At 50.2% G+C, this 21,138-nt stretch overlaps 1 protein-coding gene across 1 annotated transcript; it reads left to right on the top strand.

Annotated features, from left to right (window-relative positions):
- Positions 1 to 41: 41 nt before the first annotated feature.
- On the top strand, positions 42 to 15,836 carry TIMM44 (translocase of inner mitochondrial membrane 44). The gene is made up of 13 exons (XM_050321209.1): positions 42 to 109; positions 900 to 1,004; positions 1,749 to 1,919; positions 3,191 to 3,271; positions 4,251 to 4,400; positions 4,953 to 5,092; positions 5,700 to 5,785; positions 6,362 to 6,454; positions 6,760 to 6,884; positions 7,899 to 7,949; positions 9,204 to 9,293; positions 11,687 to 11,797; positions 15,250 to 15,836. Exons 1-13 carry the CDS (start codon positions 80 to 82, stop codon positions 15,367 to 15,369), a joined length of 1,353 nt encoding a protein of 450 aa, XP_050177166.1. The 5' UTR covers positions 42 to 79; the 3' UTR covers positions 15,370 to 15,836.
- Positions 15,837 to 21,138: the final 5,302 nt, after the last annotated feature.

Here is a 21,138-nt window from a genome sequence, read left to right as displayed (position 1 = left end):
CGCCCACGTGCCCGCGGCGGTCGCGCGGCAGTGACGTCACGGCGCGGCGCCGCGCGAAGGTCACGGGCGGCGCGGGGCGATGGCGGCGGCCGCGGCCGGAGGGTGCGGGGTGAGCGGGGGGCAAACCGGGGGGCAAACCGGGGGGAAAGCCGGGCAGGGGGCAGCACCAGGGGCACCCCGAGCGGGGGCACAGCGCGGGGTGAGCGTCCTGCCCTCACCCCCTCCCCGCGGGGCCCGGCGGTGTCACCCACGGGGGACCCGCGGCCCCGGAGAGGGATCTGCCCCTGCCCGGGGCGTGGGCTGGGACTGCGTGGGCCTGAAAGCCCCTCCATCCCAAATCCCTGCCCGTGGGGTGGGACTGGATGGGTTTTAAAGCCCCTCCATCCCAAACTGCCCCTGCTTTGGGCTGGCATTGGATGGGTTTTAAACCCCCTCCATCCCAAATCCCTGCCCGTGGGGTGGGGTTGGATGGACCTTAAAGCCCCTCCATCCTAAAGTGTCCCTGCTTTGGGGTAGGATTACATGGATTTTAAACCCCCTCCATCCCAAACTGCCCTCCCCACGGGGTGGGATTGGATGGGTTTTAAACCCCCTCCATCCCAAATCCCTGCCCGTGGAGTGGGGTTGGATGAGTTTTAAACCCCCTCCGTGGCTTCAGACGGAGAGAGGGGAAATTTAAAGGGAATACTGAGCAGGAATTCCTCCCTGGGAGGGTGGGGATGGCCTGGGATGGTTTTCCATGATCCATCAGATCTTTCCTGCTCCGAGAGTTTCTTCCTGGCCCCAAACACCACTGGGAAATTCCTGATGGCTCTGGGGTGGGTTGGGTTGGGAATCAGCTCATCCCTAAATCCCAACCCTTGGAATGCTGGCTGAGCTGGGTGGGGTTTCCCTTGCAGAAGTGTCTCCTGGGTGGTTTGTGGCTCCTTTCCAGACGTTCTCCCGTCGCTGCCTTGCCCAGGAATGTGGTCAGGATGGGCATCCCCGCGCTGGACACCCCCCAGGTGGGTTGGAATTCCCAGGGTGCTTCCCGTTGGGATCCCCAGCTGGATGTGGGGCTGACCCGGAGAACGACCAGGTCTATGTGGAAAATGTCCTGGTTTTTTTAAGATAAATCCAATAAACTCAAGGAATTTTGGAATGGCTGAGGTTGGAGGGGGCTTGGAGCAACCAGGTTTTCATTTTTATTTAATTTTGTTATTTTATTAAATTTACTTTTTATTTAATTTGCTTGTTTATTTACTTTATTATATTTCTATTTACCCACCCTATTATTTATTTATTATTTTATTTACTTTGTTTATATTATTTTTATTTACTTATTTCTCCACTCTATTATCTATTTTATTTTATTACGTTATTTATTTTCTTTTAATCTACTTTTCTATTCCCTCTAATATCTATTTTTATTTATATTCTTTTCATTTACTTGTTTATTCCATTTAATTATCTAGTCTTATTCATATTCTTTTAACTGACTTGTTTACTCACTTTATTATTTATCTCTTTTATTTCATTTATTTTGTTAATATCATTTTATTGCTTATCCACTTTATTTCTTGATTTTATGCTATAATTTAATTTATTGATATTCTTTTAATTTACCTCTTTATTCCCTTCATCACCCACCTATTTTTACTTCTTTTCTTACTTTATTTCACTTTTCCCCCTAAATCCTTAGTCGTTCACTCTGGAATTTTACTTCTTCTTCCCTTAAATCCCGCTTTTTTTCCCGGTTTTCCCTCCAGTCCAGACGTTACTCCTCGGGAGGAAGGAAGGGTTTCATCTCCGGCTTCGTGGAGAACATCAAACAGGAGCTGGCCAAGAACAAGGAGATGAAGGAAAGCATCCAGAAATTCCGGGATGAGGCCAAAAAGCTGGAAGAGTCGGACGCTCTGCGGGAAGCCCGGAGGAAATACGTGAGATTTGGGGGGGAATTCCGGGGGGAATTGGGATTGGACACGACATTTAATGTGAAATTTGGTGGTGAATTTGGCATGGAAGTTAATGTGGGATTTGGTATTAAATTCGGCATTAAATTTCAGATTAAATTTGGCATTACATTTGACATTAAGATTAAATATGGCATTAAATGTGACATTAAATTTAACAAATTTGACAATAAATTTGGCATTAAATTTTAACATTAAGTTTGATATTAAATTTAAGATTAAATTTGGCATTAAATTTTAACATTAAATTTGACATCAAATATGGCATTAAATATGACATTATATTTAACAGTAAATTTGACAATAAATTTTACAATAAATTCGGCATTAAATTTGACATTAAATTTGAAATAAAATTGACATTAAATTTGGCATTAGTTTTGACAATAAATTTGGCATTAAATCTGAAATAAAATTGGCGATAAAGTTGGCATTAAATTTGAGAATACATTTGGCTTTAAATTTAACATTAAGTTTGGCATTAAATTTAAGATTAAATTTGGTATTAAATGTGACATTAAATTTGGCATGGAATTTGACAATAATTTTGGCATTAAATTTGAAATAAAATTGGCGTTAAATTTGACATTAAGTTTGGCCTTAAATTTAACATTAAATTTGACATTAAATATGGCATTAAATATGACATTATATTTAACATTATATTTAACATTAAATTTGACAATAAATTTGGCATTAAATTTTACATTAAATTTGGCTTTTAAATGTGACATTAAATTTAACATTAAATTTGCCATTCAATTCAGCATTAAATTCAACATTAAATTTGGTATTAAATTGGACATTAAATTTGGCATTAAATTTAATATTAAATTTGACATTAAATTCTACATTAAAGTTAATATTAAATTCTACCTTAAAGTTAATATTAAACTTGACATTAAATTTGGCATTAAATTTCATATTAAATTTGGCATTAACTTCGACATTGAATGTGGCACTAAATCTAGCATTAAATTTAATATTAAATTCGACATTAAATTTGGCACTAAATTTCACATTAAATCTGGCATTAAATTCAATACTAAATTTAACATTAAAATTAACATTAAATTTGGCACCAAATTGGTTTTCAGAGCTCTAAACATTATTTACCAAACTTGAACTGGTGGCTCAAGTGAGGGGCTCCTAAAATGGAAATTTTTTGCCCTCAATTCCATCTTTAAAGGGTTTTTTGGGGGAAGTTTTGATCATGTTGTTGTTTTTTTTTCCCCCAGAAAACCATCGAATCCGAAACGGTGAAAACTTCTGAAGTGATTAAAAAGAAACTTGAAGAAATAACAGGGACAGTTAAAGAGGTAAAAGAACCTTTCCCTGAGGAAATTCAGCTTTAAGTGGGAATAATTTGAATTATCACCTTTTTTTTTTTTTTTTCCCTCCTCTCTGGGTTGATTTTCTAAATTAGGAACAAACTGAGCTTTTTTTGGAACCTTTATTTTTTTTTTTTTGCTGCTCCTTGATGTTTAAAACCCTTAAAATTCCCATTTCTGCCTCACAGCATCTCTTCCATCCAGAGCTTTTCCAGGGAGGGATCACACTGGATTTCACAGGGAGCACTGGAGGTGTTTTCCAGAATATTCCTCTATAAAATAACAACCACACGACATTTTGGCCCACAAAATTCACACCCATTAAATAAAACCTCAGACTGGGGAAAAGCTCTATTAAAAAAACCCTTTCTGCCCCCCCCCAGGAGTTTGAATTTTTCCTGTGCAACAGCTCTTTTTTGGGGGGACAAAGATTAAAATTCCGAGTCTTTTGGAGCAGATTAATTAAGAAAATTGCGGCAGGAGTGGATTAATTTGATATTTAATTGATGTGTGCTCAGAGGACTGGCACATTCCAGGGATTCCTCTTGGATTTGGAGGGCACAGAGAGCAGCTCTGGGATCCCAAAATGAGGATGAGGAGCTGCTGGAGCAAATCCCGGGGAGGCTGCTCTGGGTGTGACTCTGAAGCAACCCAGTTCTAGGTGGAAAATTCCCTTTTTTTTGTTGTTTTTATTTAAAGATACAGCTGGTGAACTGCAGGGATTTTGGAGTAGCTGAGGTTGGGAAGGGGTTTGGAGCAAGCTGGTCTAGTGGGAGTTGTCACTGCTCGGGGTCCCTTCCAACCCAAACCAGGCTGGGATTTGGGAGCCAGCTGGGAGGGTTCACCTGGAAAAGGTGAACCAGGGAGACCTGAGAGCTCCTTCCAGGCCTGAAGGGGCTCCAGGAGAGCTGGGGAGGGATTGGGATGAGGACAAGGAGCTGCTGTGACCTCTCCTCCCCTGTGGCAGAGCTTGGACGAGGTCAGCAAAAGCGACATCGGCCGCAGGATAAAGGAGGGCGTGGAAGAAGCGGCCAAAACGGCCAAACAATCAGCAGAGTCGGTCACAAAAGGAGGGGAGAAGCTGGGCAGGACAGCAGCCTTCAAAGCCATCTCTCAGGTGCACAATCCACTGGCATCCAGGTGGCCCTGGGGACGGGAATGTGGGAGCTGGGGATGGGGTGGCTGAGCCGCTGGAAGGTGTCCCTGGGAATGGGAGTTGCTGGGTTTGGGGAGTAGGGCAGAGGATCCTTCCCCAGGCAGGCACCTGGTGGTGGTTTGGGAACGACAGGCTGCCCCAAAGCTTGGATTTGGTGGGAAAATATCGAAGGGTTTGTGTGTTTTGATGTCACCCAGGTCGGGTTGGAAAAGGGAAGGCTCCAGGGAGACTTTGGAGCTTCTTCCAGGGCCTTGAAGGGGCTCCAGGAGAGCTGGAGAGGGACTGGGGACAAGGGATGGAGGGACAGGACACAGGGAATGGCTTCAAACTGAAATTTAGATGGGATATTGGGAAGGAATTCCTGGCTGGGATGGAATTCCTAAAGAAGCTGTGGCTGCCCCATCCCTGGGAGTGTCCCAGGCCAGGCTGGAGAAGGGAAAACTCCAGGGGCAGTTTCTGGGAAAGGTGAGGGGACAACAAATCCGACCTAACAGGGATTCTTTTCCTTTCTAGGGAGTAGAAAGTGTGAAGAAGGAAATAGATGAAAGTGTTTTAGGGCAAACTGGTCCCTACAAACGTCCGGAGCGGCTCCGAAAACGAACGGAATATTCAGGAGAGAGGATCAAAGAGGAGAGGATATTTGAGGCCAATGAGTGGGTATTGGGCTCTTCTGGGGTGGATATTTCTGTGTCCAACTGAACAAAAACCTTCCAAAGTGAACTAGAGGGCAGGGGGTTAAAATCCAGGGCAGGGCAGGGAACTCCAAGGGCACATTCCCAGCAGGAGCTGATGATCCTGAGGCTTCCCCAGAGTGAAACCAGGCACTTAAAAATTCCAGATGTGGTGATAGGAGATGAAATTTTGACTTGGGCACGTGTTTTGTTGTCAGTTTTAACATCTGGAATCAGGCTTGGCAGGGCTAGGCCTGAGCTCCTTTGCTTTCCCTGCTGCCTTGAGCCTCCAAGTCAGGTATTATTTATGTGCTGTATTATTTCCCTGCTGTGTCAATTATGGGGTGTCTGATTAATTAATGGGGTTATAATTCAGCTGGTGTGTCACTGATGGGGTGTTTCATTGATTTATGGGGGTTATAATTTACCTGGTGTATGATTGATGGGCTTCTCATTGTCTTATCACGTTCTGTATCGGCTTCAGCGCTGCAGGGATGTCCCTCCCCTTTATCCCCTTTAATCTCCCAGTGTTGTAAGTTGATTTTCTCCCAAGAATCCCTGTTCCATCCCTGTTTCCCGCCCTTTCCAGGGAGGCCATGGGAATGGTGCTGCACAAAGACTCCAAGTGGTACCAGCAGTGGAAAGATTTCAAGGACAACAACGTGGTTTTCAACAGTGAGTGTTTGGGAGGTTCAGAGGCAAAGCAGGAGCTCCCTCTTTTCCCAGCCCTGATTCCTGCTGTGTGGATCTCGTTCTGTCTGCTGCCACCAGCCTGGAATGGAATGCAAATCCCAAAATCCCAGCCTCACTGATGTGTGGCTATTTCAGTAAAAATTGGGCAAGACTTAAAAAGTCCGTCCTGTGATTTTCCTCCCCTCTGCCCTGGTGTTGGTTTGACATCTTCCTTGCAGGAGATGAATTGAGGGCTGTGAGCCTGTTCCTGGTGTAACCAGGCTGTTCCTGGTGTAACCAGGCTGTTCCTGGTGTAACCAGGCTGTTCCTGGTGCAGGGGCAGTTTCCTGGTGTGTTTTCTACCTGCAAATCTCCCAGAAGCTCCAAGGTTTGTGGAGGGTGAAGCGAGAGAGGAGCATTTACTGAGAGCTGGGAAGGAGGACGAGCGGAGAAGCCGCTCGGGGTCGGTGCCTGCTGCGAACCAGGGGATTTAGGAGGGAACTGGGAGCTCGGATTTCCAAACCCTGGCGGTTTTCCTGGATCAGGATGGGCTCTGAGCTCGCTCTGCTCTCCTGGCAGGGTTCTTTGAGATGAAGATGAAGTACGACGAGAGCGACAACGCCTTCATCCGAGCGTCGCGGGCCGTCACCGACAAAGTCACCGACTTGATAGGTAACAGCTCCTCCTCTGCTCCTCATGGTGCTATTTCCCAGCTTTTTGGGGCAGCTCCTGGAGCTTCCCAGCATTTTCCCTGCGTTTTGCCTGGATCCTTGTCCAGGATGCCGCGGTGGAGCGGCGGGATCTGAGATGACAAATCCTCGTGTGGGATAAATCTCAGGCTTAACTAAAAACCTGGAGTTGTTCCTCCCCTGCTGCATCACCAGGAGGTCTTGCCTTGTTTTCCCCCCCGGGGATGGTTTTGTGCCTTCTTTTTCCCCCCTGGGGATGGTTTTTGTGCCACTGACTTGTTTTCCCAGGTGGATTGTTCTCCAAGACGGAGATGTCGGAGGTGTTGACGGAGATCCTCAAGGTGGATCCCTCCTTCGACAAGGATCGTTTCCTGAAGCAGTGTGAGCGGGACATCATCCCCAACGTCCTGGAGGTGAGAGGAGAAACATCCCCTGCGTTTATTTTCCCTTTTAAAAGATCATTTTTTTACTTGATTCTTTCATTTTTCCATCGATCCGGTGAAAAGCTGGGACAGGATTTGCTCCTCAGACACCCAGAACCTTGGGAAAGGAAGTTGGAGCCCATTTAGTTTTTGTATTTCATTATTTAAAAGATTAATAAATTCCTTTTCTGGCCTAGAAAACACCAAATCATCCTCTGTCCCGAGAAATGATGTGGGATCAGAGAGATCAAAGGGAAGGGAGGGTGATAAAAAATGGATAAGGGAAGGAATTTGGGGTGTGCCAGCGGGTTCTGAAGGATCTGGGACTCAGGGAGAAGAGCAGGTTCAGTGGGAATATTTCTGGGAATTGTGTGGAATTGGATGTTTTTAGGGACTCAGAGCAGCAGTGATGAAGGATGTGAGAGGGAATCTGAATGGATTTACTTCCCTGTCACTGCACTGAGGCAGGAAATCCACAGGGAAAAGGGGATTTGAAATCCAGCAGGAACTGAGAGAGGTTTGTAAGAGTGGAAAAACACCCTGAGAGGAGCAAAGTGAGAGGATCCCACCTCGGATTAACACCTGCTGACCCACATCCCAAAATCCCTCTGATCCTCCTGCTCCGGGAAGGGCCTTAAAGGAGGAATAAAAACTGATTTGGGGAATAAAACTGGATCCCAACAGGGCTGAAAACTTCCCAGGTTTGATCCTCCTGCTTCTGTCTGATCCCACCCCTCAGGATTCCCCCAGGAGTGGGAATTCTGGCGACTTTTTGGGGAAGTTTGAGCAGGAAAGTTCAAGGGGAAAAGTCCCCCCAGGAAGGTTTAGGAGCTTTCTGTGCATTGGACTTGGATCAGGGGGGTTTCTGCAAGTCCTTGTTGCTGTTCCTCTTCCAAACTCCACAAAATTCGGGATTTAAGGAGTTCTGCTGCTGGAATTGCTGGTTGTTTCCACCCTGCTGTGGGAGGTGTGTTAGAATATCCCTGTTTGATTCCCTTTTCCCAGGCTCTGATCTCCGGGGAGCTCGAGATCCTCAAAGATTGGTGCTACGAGGCGGTGAGTGGAGCCTTTGGGAATGGCCTGGAAAAGGGTGGGAATCTCCCTTTGGAAGTGGGTTTGTTAGGCCTGGTTATCCTGGGGAAGAGGCTGAGAGGGGGATTTCTGTGTTTTGATGATAATATAAGATATGATGTGAAGGGTGGGGGAGCAGAGAGCGGGACAGGGGGCTGAGATCCCGGAAATTCCATGTAAACACAAGGGAAAACTCGTCATTCCAGCGGCTCATCCTGGCAGGATGGAGCTTTGTTAGGGAGGGAATTGCAGCCTGGGTGGGCTGGACTGCAGGAAAACTGGAGTTGGGCTTGTTTGGAAAGTGATTTTTGAGGAGGTTTTGGGTCCTGGATCCATGGCTGGAAGCGGGGAATGGGAGTTGGTTGGAATTCAGGGATGGTTTGGCTCCAGGGAAGCAGAGCCTTGCCTGAAAATGGAGTTTGTTCTGGGCCTCCCTCCTCCAAAAGGATTGGGATGTAGAGTCCAAAATGGTTGGGATGTAGAGTCCAAAATAATTGTGTTTAAAATCCAAAATAATTGAGATGTAAAATCCTAAATAATTGTGTTTAAAATCCAAAATAATCGGGATGTGGAATCCAGAATAGTTGTGATTTAGAACCCAAATTAATGATGTTTAAAATCCAAAATAATTGGGCTGTAGAATCCAAAATAATTGGGATGTAAAATCCTAAATAATTGTGTTTAAAATCCAAAATATTTCTGTTTAAAATCCAACATAATTGCGTTTTAGTCCCCAAAATAAGTGGATTTTAGGCCCCAAAAGACTGAATTTCCCAGGGTGAGTCTCCTCCATGTCCCACCACCAGAGGGCCGGCAGAGGCAGTTTTTTCCCATTAAATCTATTCCCAGGAACATCTTTGTCCTGATTTTGTGGAGACTTCCAGCATCCTGAAAGCAAAAAAAAAGAAAAAAAAATAATAATTTCCTTTTTTTGGCTCAGAAATGCCAACAGAGGATCCCTCTGGGAAAAACAACGGATTCCTTGGCACTTCCTCCAACCAAAAATCCAACATTTCAGAGCTGGTTGTAATTAGAAATTCCAGCTCTGAAATCCAGAACCAACCAGGGCAGGAAATGGGAGAATATTCCTGATATTTAGATATAAAACTCCTTAATGGAGCTGCAATATCCCAGCACATCCCTCTTCCCTTTTCTTTCACTGCTTCTCTCTGCGTGGAAATTCCCGAGGCTTTTTTTTGGGGGACAGGAAGATTTCAAAGGGTTTTTGTTGTTTTCCAGACTTACAGCCAGCTGGCTCATCCCATCCAACAGGCCAAAGCCCTGGGGCTCCAGTTCCATTCCAGGATCCTGGACATCGACAACATCGACGTGAGTGTCCTGGGATTTCACTCTGAGGGGACTGAATTCGACTCGGGAGGGGTTTTCTTGGAATTGTTAAGGTTGGGAAACGCCTCCAGGATCATCAAATCTGAAGAGTTTTTGCTTTAACTGGTTGGGTTTTGCCTCTGGTGTTGGGAATCTTTGCTCCCACAGGGACAGATCCCAGGGCTGGAAGGGAGAATTCCAATGCTGGGAGGGAGAATTCCAGTGCTGGAAGGGAGAATCCCACTCTGGAAGGGAGAATCCCACTGCTAGAAGGGAGAATCCCACTCTGGAAGGGAAAATCCCATTTCTGGGAGGGAGAATCCCACTCTGGAAGGGAGAATCCCACTGCTGGAAGAGAAGATCCCATTGCTAGAAGGGAGAATCCCACTGCTGGAAGAGAAGATCCCATTGCTAGAAGGGAGAATCCCACTCTGGAAGGGAGAATCCTACTCTGGAAGGGAGAATTCCAATGCTGGAAGGGAGAATCCCACTCTGGAAAGGAGAATCCCACTGCTGGAAGGGAGAATTCCAGTGCTGGGAGGGAGAATCCCACTCTGGAAGGGAGAATCCTACTGCTGGAAGGGAAAATTCCACTGCTGGAAGGCAGAATCCCACTGCTGGAAGTGAAAACTCCTGGAATTGTGGGATCCAGCCCCAAGCCTGTGGTTTGTGTCCTTGCTCTCAGGGCACCTTGGCTTGGCTCAGCAGCAGATGGATGGAGGAAGGCTAATCCTAAAGGCAAACAAAAACACATTCCCAGGGAATTCAGGGAAGGATGATGGACATTCCTGCCCGTGGCTCAAGGTTGTGCAGGGCAGGAATGGCTGGAGGGAGTCTGGGCTGCTCTTCTGGAACGTTCTGCATGGTTCTGGATGGGCTGTGTGGCTCCCTGAGGGCGCCACTGGGATTTGGGATCTCTGGGATCCCGGTATGGGAAGGACATGGAGATGTTGGAGCGCGAGGCCAGAGGAGGCACCAGAAGTGTCCAAGAGCAGGTTGGAACAACCTGGGACAGTGGAAGGTGTGGGGGTAGGACTGGATGATCCCCAATTTCTCTTCCAACCCCAAGCATTCCATGTGGTGACGTGGCCAAGGATCTGCTCCATCCCGGTGCTCCCACATCCCGTTTTCCCGAGGAGTTGTTCCTGCTCCAGAACATCCTCAGCAGTTCTGGCACTTAATGAAGCTTTTTTTAGCCTCACCTCTCTGGGATCAGCTCCAAACACTGTCCCAGTGATGGAATTTTCAGGGATCATGGCACTAAAAGCACAGCAATCCCAGCCTGGAATTTTGGAAATGGCGAATATCCGTGCTGGAAACGGCTCCGATCCCTTTTGGGATCCGGGGTTTTGGGGTGGAAAACTGGGTTGTGTTTGGGTGGATGAGTCAGGGGCAGCTGCAGGCACGTGGTGTGGAGTTCCTGCCGAGCTGGGAGCTGATTCCTTGGAAGTGGGCACAGGAACGTTGCAGTGGTGCTGAGTTTTCCTCAGGGGAGAGGAAATCTACCTCGAAATATATATATTTTGATGCCTTTGTGGCCATCTCCTGTGATGCTCCCTTTGTTATGGGATAAAACACCCTGGTTTTTGGGACTGCCTCTCATTTTAAAGAGCAAAAGTCCCGCTGCCTTCAGTGGGATTCATTTTTTTTTTATTATTATTATTTTGGAAGTTCAAAATATTCCACAGCTCCCTGCATTGCCACAAAAACACAAAGAGGGGGTTCTGCTTTTTTAAGAGCTCTGGGGATGAAAAATAATATAAAAAAATAACCTTAATTCTCCATTCCTGTATGTGTGGCAGTTAATAAGTTCTTTAAATATTTAAGGGAGCAACCTTAGAATAAAGAGGGGGGAGAAAAAAATATCCTGGCCAACAAAAGATTCACACTTGGAAATATTTCTGGTGCTTTTTGCCTGATCCTGTGAGACTGGAGGGCAAAAATTCCTTTAAAAGCAAGAGAAAAGCCTTGGGGGGTCCCTTCCCCCTCAGGATATTATATCAGATAGAATATCTGATTAACAGAGGAGCTGATGGAAAGAACTGGATCAGCCCTGGGAGAGGGTGGGAATGTCCAACTGGATGTTCCTTCGGGGATCAGCAGGAATTTGCTGGTTTTCTGAGGGAATTTGCTGTGTTTTCTGATGGAATTTGCTGGTTTTCTGAGGGAATTTGCTGGTTTTCTGAGGGAATTTGCTGGTTTTCTTACAGAATTTGCTGGTTTTCTGAGGGAATTTGCTGGTTTTCTGATGGAATTTTCTAGTTTTCTGATGGAATTTTCTGGTTTTCTGAGGGAATTTCCTTGTTTTGTGCTGGGATTTACTGGTTTTCTGAGGGAATTTGCTGGTTTTTTGATGGAAATTGCTGGTTTTCTGATGGAATTCCCTCTCCTTGCAGCTGGCCATGGGGAAGATGATGGAGCAGGGACCAGTTTTAATCATCACCTTCCAGGCTCAGGTGGTGATGGTGATAAAGAACCACAAAGGGGAGGTGGTGGAAGGAGATCCGGTGAGTGGGGTTTTGGGACAGCTCTGACCTCTTCCCTCCACCTCATCCTGCTCTTTTTCCCACCTTTTTTCCCTTCCTAAAAAGCCCTGGAAGATCCTTTGCTGATCAGGGGGTTTGGATTGAAGTAATTTGCAGTTGCTGGGGAAATCACTCCGTTAAAATCACTCAAAAATCACTCAAAATCACTCCAAATGCACTTAAACCACCCAAATAAAGCCCCACAAGCCCCTTATTCCATGAAATTCCATAAAATTCCATAAAATTCCCACCCATCCACTTGGGATGTGGTTCCTGGGGGAGCCTCTGACAGGGAATGATTTGTGGAGCAAATCCCTGGCACCTCCTTGGGCTGGAGTGATGTCAACCTGTCAGAATATCCTTGTTCCCAGAATTAATGACAACAGCAGCCTCTGGAATAGCTTTATTCCCAGGAGTTATCGCCCAGACAGCTCCAACTTGGAATAATTAACTAGCTTAGTGATGGCTGATGGGAGATGGCTGGAGCTGGCACTTCCCAACGTGTTTTCCTTGGGATTAATACCTGCATTTAATATAGAAATAATTTATATTAATAAATATTGGATTTTTTTTTTGCAAGCCTCATCTTTAGGCCAGGCTGGAATTTAAAAATAAAAAAAAAAAAGAATAAAACCAGGATTAATTTGAATTCTGGGGGCCCATCTGGGGCTGATTTACAACCTGTCACTGGGGCTGCAGGGGAGGAACAGCTGATCCTGGGATTCCTTGCATTAAATTCCTGCCTTCCTGGGAGATGGGTATTGATGGGATAATTATTGGACAGGATATCAAAAGGCTGTTCGCTGTCTGCTTCCTGGGGGGCAGCAATAAATCAAGGAGATGCATGAAAAGCCTGCCCTGGAAACCAAACTGGAGCTTTATAATCCAGTGGCAGCCTCTGGGGAAGGGGGGGACTGGGATTTCCTGAAGGAAAAAAGGCGTTTTAGGCCAAGAGGAGCCTCAAATCCATGGAATCCCAGGAAGATTCTGGTTGGAAGGGGTCTTAAAGCTCATCCTCAAACACTTTCCACTATCCCAGCCTGCCCCAACCTGAGGGCTCTTTGGGGCAGCCACAACTTCCAGCTGTAAATTGGAAATTCTCCATCGCTTGTCATTCCCCCTGGGATTTTACCCCGCTTGGAATTGTTCAGGTTCCCCAGAAAATCCAGAGGAGGAGGCCTTGGACAACCAGCAGCTTTTCAGATTAAGATATTCCCTGTTAATTAAGAGCAGCAGCTCACAAAATCCCTTTGGGAACACTTTCATTTTCGTGTTCAGTTCAAGCCACTTTATCTGGGGCTTGTTCCGAGTGGTTTATCCTCAGGAAGGATCCATGGGATGCCCATGGTGTTTTCCTTCTCTTATCCCCTCTTTTCCCTCCAAAAACTCCCAACTTTTACCCCTTTGGAGCAGAACTGCAGCAAATTCATCTAAAAAAAAATAAAATAAAATAAAAAAGTAGCTTTAAAACATTTCCAAATGCAGCTCCCAGGGGAAGGAGCTGCAGCCACGGGAAAGCTCCTAAATTTGATGGAAGATTCCAGCCCAGGTAGTTTTGAAAATTCAGAAATTTCTGCTTTAAAAAAATAAAAAATACCAAAAAAAAACCCCAAACAAACTCCAAACAAGGTCAAGTCTTATCCAGGTTGACAGTGGTGCCTCCTAAATGTGTGTCAGCCAGGGATGTTTGGGAAGCCTCCTTCTAATTTTGGCAAATCGGCGAGTTTGATCTTGTTTTCCTGCCTGGGATGAAGTTCCAAGGGAGGGAAGATGGGAGCAGAGGGGAAAATCACAGGAACAGTCCCTGGGGGAGCGAAATCCTGGAATTATTAAGGTTAAAAAGGAGCTTTGGGGTCATCAGTCCAACCATCACCACTGATCCACGTCCCCAAGTGCCACAGCCCCCCAAAATGGGAACTGGGAGTTGGGAGCCCCCTCAGCTCCATCAGAAACGAGGATCCTTTCCCCCCAGACTGGGAATTGGGAATTGGGAGCCCCCTCAGCTCCATCAGAAATGTGGATCCTTTTTCCTCAGAGCTGGGAATTTGGAATCCCTTTTCTCTAGGCTGAGCTCCCCCCAGCTCCCTCAGATCCATCAGAAATGAGGATCCTTTCCCCCTAAACTGGGAATTGGGAGCCCTCTCAGATCCATCAGAAATGAGGATCCTTTTCCCCTAAACTGGGAACTGGGAATTGGGAGCCCCTTTTCTGCAGGCTGAGCCCCCTCAGATCCATCAGAAATGTGGATCCTTTTCCCCTGGAGCTGGAAGCTCTTTTTCTCCAGGCTGAGCTCCCTCAGATCCATCAGAAACGTGGATCCTTTCCCCCTAAACTGGGAATTGGGAGCCCCCTCAAATCCATCAGAAATGTGGATCCTTTTTCCTCAGAGCTGGGAATTGGGAATCCCTTTTCTCCAGGCTGAGCCCCCTCAGATCCATCAGAATTGTGGATCCTTTCCCCCTAAACTGGGAATTGGGAGCCCCCTCAAATCCATCAGAAATGTGGATCCTTTTTCCTCAGAGCTGGGAATTGGGAGCCCCTTTCCTCCAGGCTGAGCCCCCTCAAATCCATCAGAAATGAGAATCGGGCCCCCTACCTGGGCTGAGCCCCCTCAGATCCATCAGAAATGGGATCCTTTTCCCCAAACTGGGAATTGGGATCTCCTTCCTGCTGTCTCATCTCCCTCAGAAACACAGATCCTGTCCCCCCAAACTGGGAATTGGGAATTGGGAGCCCCTTTTCTGCAGGCTGTTCCCCCCCCATCTCCCTCAGATTCATCAGAAATGAGGATCCTTTCCCCCTAAACTGGGAATTGGGAGCCCCCTCAGATCCATCAGAAATGTGGATCCTTTCCCCCCAAACTGGGAACTGGGAATTGGGAGCCCCTTTTCTGCAGGCTGAGCTCCCTCAGATCCATCAGAAAAATGGATTCTTTTCCCCTGGAGCTGGAAGCTCTTTTTCTCCAGGCTGAGCTCCCTCAGATCCATCAGAAACGTGGATCCTTTCCCCCTAAACTGGGAATTGAGAGCCCCCTCAAATCCATCAGAAATGTGGATCCTTTCCCCTAAACTGGGAACTGGGAATTGGGAGCCCCTTTTCTGCAGGCTGAGCCCCCTCAGATCCATCAGAATTGTGGATCCTTTCCCCCTAAACTGGGAATTAGGAGTTGGGAGCCCCTTTCCTCCAGGCTGAGCCCCCTCAAATCCATCAAAAATGAGAATCCATTCCCCTTAATCTGGGAACTGGGATCTCCTTCCTGCTGTCTCAGCTCCCTCAGAAATGCAGATCCTGTCCCCCTAGACTGGGAATTGGGAGTTGGGAGCCCCTTTTCTCCAGGCTGATCCCCCCCCATCTCCCTCAGCAACGCGGATCCCACCCCTGGGAGCCGGGAGCCGTGTCCCTGCCCCCCTGTTATCCCAGGATTTTCCTTGCAGGAGAAGGTGCTGCGGATGCTCTACGTGTGGGCCCTGTGCCGGGACCAGGACGAGCTCAACCCCTACGCGGCCTGGAGGCTCCTGGACATCTCCTCGTCCAGCACCGAGCAGGTCCTGTGAGGAATCGGCCGCACCCGGGGCCTTCCCGAACCTCTGGAGCTCCGAGCTCGCCCCAGCCTGCTGGACTGTGGGGTGGGGAAAAACCAGGCTGGGGGATTTTTTTTGGAGGGTGTGGATTTTTGGGAGAGCAGGTTCCCAAATCCCCCCAGGGAGCTGGGCTGGGGTGCCCTCCCTGCCCCCCCTGCTTTGCTGTGCCCGAGGGTTTATAGAGCTCAACCTCTGAGACACGGCTTGGTCCTTCTTTCATCGTGCCTGGAGGAGGCTCCCGAGGGTCTCCCAGGATTCCAGCGAGGTGGGAATGAGGGGGGAGCCGTTCCCAGCTGCAGTTCCCACCTCTGGTGGCCTCGTGGTTTTTTTATTTTTGCTCTCGGTTGACACAACATCTCCTGTCCCAGCTCCACCACCAGGCCTTGTGGCCCTGCCTTGCACTTTACCGAGCCAAATACAAGCGGGACTTTGCACGTGGAGTCAAGGCTGGATTTGTGGGAGCACCAGGAAGGTCGGGAATGGGGGCTGGGGGGCGGTGTCTGGTCTGTTCTTCGTGTCCTTGGTGCCACCAGAGAGCCCCAGCATTGTTGGGGTGGGGAGGAGGTGGAGGAGGAGGAGGAGCAGAGGGGGTGGGAAAAGTGGGATAAAGGAGGAGGGAGAGCAGGTGGAGGGAGCAGTGGGAAAGTGAGGAGCAGGTGGAGTGTCAGGAATGGGAAGATGAGGAGGGAGCAGATGGAATGTCAGAGGAGTGGGAAGGTGAGGAGCAGGAGGAATGTCAGGAGTGGGAAGGTGAGAAGGAGCAGGTGGAGTGTTCAGGAATGGGAAGGTGAGGAGGGAGCAGATGGAATGTCAGAGGAGTGGGAAGGTGAGGATGGAGCAGGTGGAGTGTTCAGGAATGGGAAGGTGAGGAATGGGAAAGTGAGGGAGCAGGTGGAGCGTCAGAGGGAGCGGGAAGGTGAGGAGGAGATGGAGTGTCAGGAGTGGGAAAGGAGGGAACAGGTGGAGTGTCAGGAGTGGGAAGATGAAGAGGGAGCAGATGGAATGTCAGAGGAATGGGAAGGTGAGGAACAGGTGGAATGCCAGGAGTGGGAAGGTGAGGAGGAGCAGGAGCAGTGCCAGGACAGCCCAGGGTGGGGCAGGACAGCCCTGCCTTGACATTCTGATTAAAGACAACCGTGGCCAGTCCTTCCTTCTCTCCTGAGTGTCCAGAGCAGTTCCTTGGAGAAATGGGATCCTCTCCCAGCCCCGGGGGGACACGGGAACCTCAGGCAGCTTTTGGGAGGGTGGCAAATCCACCAGCAGGTCCTCTCGAGTGTCTGGTTGCCCCGCTGGGTGTTTTGGTGGCCCCCCAGGGCAGGCTGTGGGGGTGGGAGGGGGGTGATCCCTGCTGCCTTGGGATGGCTGTGACACCTCCCAGATAACCCCACAATTCCCTTCTTGGATGATCTGACCACCTGCCAGGCTCCATCCCTCCCTGCCAGGCTCCATCCCTCCCTGCCAGGCTCTTCCCCAGCCTCTCCAGCACGGCTCTCATGGAGATTCCATGGAATCACAGCCCATTCCCAGGGCTGGACGACCCTTTCCATGGACAAATAAACCTGATACCCAACCTAAACCTCCCCCTGGGGCAACTTGAGGACTCCTCCACGTGCGTTCCCATCCCACCAACATTCCCACTCCCACCTGTGCTCCCCCCCCCCCGGATGTTTTTCCTCGCCCGGGATGCAGCCGTGGATGGGATTCAGGGATACCTGGATGCGGGCGGGAAGGGGAGGGAGGAGCGAACTCTCGGTGTGAAGCAGCTGCTAAAAGGCTGCGAAGCCTCCCGGTGTTTTTCCCACTTCCCATCCCCGCCCCGGCGCCGTCCCGAAGATCCCCGCTGGGAATTGGTGATCCCGAGAAACCCCGGGATGCGCCTGCTGGAGGGAGAGGAGCTGCTGGCACTGCCAGCCCTGGCTGGCTGTGCCCAGAGCCAGCCCACACACAGCTGGAGCTCTTGGCATCATCCTCGGGGATCTGTGCGAGGAAAGGTTTTTCCATGGATTCGGGTGGCTCGTGTGGGGTTCCCATGCCAGGAGGAGCATTGCCCACCCCAAAATCCGGGGTCTGAATCCCAATCTGAATCTAAATCTGGGAGGAGGGGAGGGGGGGGTTCACCTGAGTGTCTCCCAGGGGGTGAATCCCAGCAGGAAAACTGGAGGAGATCCAGGAATCCAGCTCCAAAACACCCTGGGGCACTCAGGCAGCTCCAGCTTTGCTTCCCAGGCCATGGATGGTGACTCCTGGAATCCTTTGGAGCATCCCATGGACCACCTTCCCTCCTGAGGCCGGGATGTCTCCCAGGGAAGCAGAGTTGCCATGGGAATGGTGACTCACGGCTCTCCCAGCGCTGGAAGCTGCTCCAGGAGCGGCTCTGCCATTCCGGGGGCGTCTCTCGGCTCTGTGGGATCCACCTGGATGAAGGGGCCTTGCTTTGCCTCCACCTGCTTTTCCCTTTAAACCAGAGGGGGGGATTTTCCCTCTTTTTTCTCATCCCCCTTTAGGAGCTGGAAGGGGGAGTCTGGAATGTGGGGCCTGCACGGAAGAGCCCGAGGCAAAAAATCCTTTGGGATTTGAGGCTGGAGTGGGGCCCAGGAGGGAAATCAGGGGAAGGTGCTGAGGTTTTTTGAGGTGGAAGGAGTGGAACTGGATGGGCTTTAAGGTCCTTTCCACCCACACCAGGCTGGAATTCCATGAGATTTCCCACTGGGAAGGCTGGACCTTCCCCTCTGTTCTCCCCAAGCGCTCAGGGCTTCACCCCCACCCTTGTTCTGTGGGAACTGGAACAGAACTTTGCACCCCAAACCCTTCCCTGAGGATCCTCTTCAGCCATTTCCCAGTTTTCCCGCCTGATTTGGCTGGAATGGGCACAACCCTGATGATCCCTCCCTGCACTCTGCTCCTGAAAGCCATTCCCTAGGGAATTCCAGCTGAAATCCTCCTCCCTGGCCTCTCCTGGCACGGGGGTTGCTCCTTCCCAGCCCTCAGCAGGCGGAGTTTTCCCTGCCAAGCTCCAGCTCCAGGGAATGTCGGTGCCAAGCCCTCCTTCAGGAACAATTCACAGAGTGGGGGAGGTGTTTTCTGAATGAGCTCTGGTTCATCCCAGGGCCCTGCCTGGCCCGGGAACAGCTCCCTGGAACAGCAGCTGCCTCTCAAGGTGCTCCAAATCATCAGCCAAACCCTCTGAGATGGTGTGGGGGTGGTTTTTTTGGGGGTAAGGAACCAGTCCAGGATCATTTTCCTCCTTTATTAGAGGAGCTCCAGGTGCTGGGAGCTCTCCCTGGGAGCTGCTGGGAGCACTGGGGGCTTAGTCAGGCTGGTTGGAGGGATGATGAGTTCCTGGGGAATGTGTGGATTCTTCTGGCTGTGACTGTCCCTCCAAATATATATATATATTTTTAAAAAAGAGATTAATTAAGGCAAATGCTTTAAGAACATTTTTCCCCCCCTGCGCTTTCCCAGAAAGCACAGGGAGGAAATTCCACTTTGAGAGGCTCTTCCTGGCACAGAGAAGCTGTGGCTGCCCCAGCCCTGGGAGTGTCCAAGGCCAGGCTGGAGAAGGGAAGGATCCAGGGAGACCTCAGAGCCCTTTCCAGGGCCTTAAAGGGGTTCCAGGAGAGCTGGAGAGGGGCTGGGGACAAGGGATGGAGGGACAGGACACAGGGAGTGACTTCAAACTGAAATTTAGATGGGATATTGGGAAGGAATTCCTGGCTGGAGGGTGGGGAGGGGCTGGGATGGAATTCCCAGAGAAGCTGTGGCTGCTCCATCCCTGGAAGTGTCCAAGGCCAGGTTGGAGCACCCTGGGCTAGTGGGAAGTGTCCCATGGCAGGAGCTGGACCTGGATGAGCTTTAAGTCCTTCCAACCCAACCCATTCCCTGATTCCACCAAGGAAGCAGCTGTTTGGTGGGATTTGCATGTTATTTCCGACTGGAACCACTTCCAAAAAAATAATATCCCCCTTTTTAACTTCAGGGAAGCATTTTCCCGAAATCCGCTGAAAACCCGCCGGGCTTTTGAGGGAATCCTTTCCCCCCCTGCCCCAGGGAGGTTTGATCTGGGAAAGGATCCAAGATCCAACCCCCCCACCCCTCCTGACAGGCTCTGATCGCAGCGAGCTCTCCCCAGAGCTCACATTTCCCTGGAAACACGAGCGGCAGCGGCTGGATCCGGGTCCCCCTCCCCACGCGCGTGGGGTGGGACCTCTCCCCGCGTTTCTCATCCCAAGGCTCGGGATGCGGCTCTGCCCCGAGGGAGGACGAGACACCACCCACCCCCCCCACCCTGAGCTCTCCCTCCGGCACCTCCACTGTCCCGTTTTCCCGGGAATGTCTCGCATCCGTTGCCATGGAGACACCGAAGCCGCGCGCGCCGCCACTTTTCCATGGCTTTTTTTCCCTTTTTTTTTTGGTTTTTTTTTTTCTTTGGAGAGGCTGAAGCCTCCTCGTGTCTGGGTGACTCGGGTTGTGCCCAGAGCCAGGGCTAATTAGCAGAGCAGGCTGATTTAAAGCAAATTAATCGTGAATTTCTCTGTGCCCTGTCAGATGCCCACGCCGTGTGGCACCTCTTCCCACTCCCCACCCAAACGATTCCACGTGGGATGGAGCCAGGCTGGGGGGGATTCACCTGGAGAAGGGAAAGCTCCAGAGAGACCTGAGAGCCCCTTCCAGGGCCTGAAGAGGCTCCAGGAGAGCTGGAGAGGGACTGGGGACAAGGGCTGGATTAGGGATCACATCCCACAGGTCCAGCTCCCAGTGAGGGTTTAACCCTCTCTGTGGGGTCAGGGAGCTTGGAAAACAAGGACTTGGCAGGAATTCCCAGCCCTGGGCCAAGGTGGGAAGCCCTTCCTGGATCCCTGTCTGGACCACTACACAGGACAGAATCCCCAGGGATGCATTCCAGCCTGGGAAAATCGGGATGGGAGACAGGACCAGGGAGCTCCAGAGGTCAAAGCCCTTTTAGGTTGGAATGGGGAGCAGGGGAGCACTGACCCCTCCTGCCCTGGGGGAGTGTGGGAAAGCTGGATGGGATGGATCCAGAGGGATGGATCCAGAGGGATGGATCCAGCCAGGAAAGGCTGTGGTGCAGCAGCAGGGATGCTCTGGTAGCATTTGGCTGGAGAGGCCCAGCAGCTCCATCCCTGCTCCTGTCCCTCTGTCACCCCCCAGGCCCCTCAGCAACTGCTGCCCTGCCACTTCCCTGCATCCCCCCCTTCCCTGCATCCCTGCTCCTGTGCAGCCCCCCCAGGGCTCCATCCTGGCCCCCCCATATCCCTGTGGGTGCCCCTGCAGCTGCCTTAACACCCCTTCATCCCATATTCCCACAGAATTCCCAGGACACTGCTCATCCCTGCAGTTCCCCCTCACCACCACCCTTCCCTGCACCCAACACCTCCCCCCCTGCAGCCCCACGACCCCCCTGTGCCACCCCATCCCCTGCATCCCTAAAATTCCCTTAGGGTACCTCATCCCCTGCACCCCTAAAATTCCCGGAGAGTATCACATTCCCTGCATCCCTAAATTCCCCACCGTCCCCCACCCCTGTGCCACACCCCGCCACTCCATCCTCCACCTCTTCCCGCATCCCCACGTTATCCCATCCCTCCCCCACCCCTGCCACCCTCCCTTCCCTCCCCGCATCCCGACGCTCCCACCTCCCCGCATCCATCCCCGCACGCTTCCCACACCCTCCTGCCTCCTCCTCGAGCCGCTGCATCCCCCTGCCACCCCCCACTCCCGGTA

The sequence above is a fragment of the Myiozetetes cayanensis genome, unplaced genomic scaffold, assembly GCF_022539395.1.
Source record: "Myiozetetes cayanensis isolate MyiCay16 unplaced genomic scaffold, myiCay2020 scf26, whole genome shotgun sequence".
In the NCBI taxonomy this organism is placed as follows: Eukaryota; Metazoa; Chordata; class Aves; order Passeriformes; family Tyrannidae; genus Myiozetetes; species Myiozetetes cayanensis.
The sequence above is the reverse complement of the archived record's forward strand: the minus strand, read 5'-3'. Positions and strand labels throughout refer to the sequence as shown.

Bases quoted from the DNA above. Each gene is read 5' to 3' on its own strand.
- TIMM44 (XM_050321209.1), top strand. From the start codon at position 80: ATGGCGGCGGCCGCGGCCGGAGGGTGCGGG. The intron at 4,401-4,952 runs GTGCACAATCCA...TTTCCTTTCTAG, and splicing joins CCTTCAAAGCCATCTCTCAG to GGAGTAGAAAGTGTGAAGAA. The intron at 5,786-6,361 runs GTGAGTGTTTGG...CTCTCCTGGCAG, and splicing joins CAACAACGTGGTTTTCAACA to GGTTCTTTGAGATGAAGATG.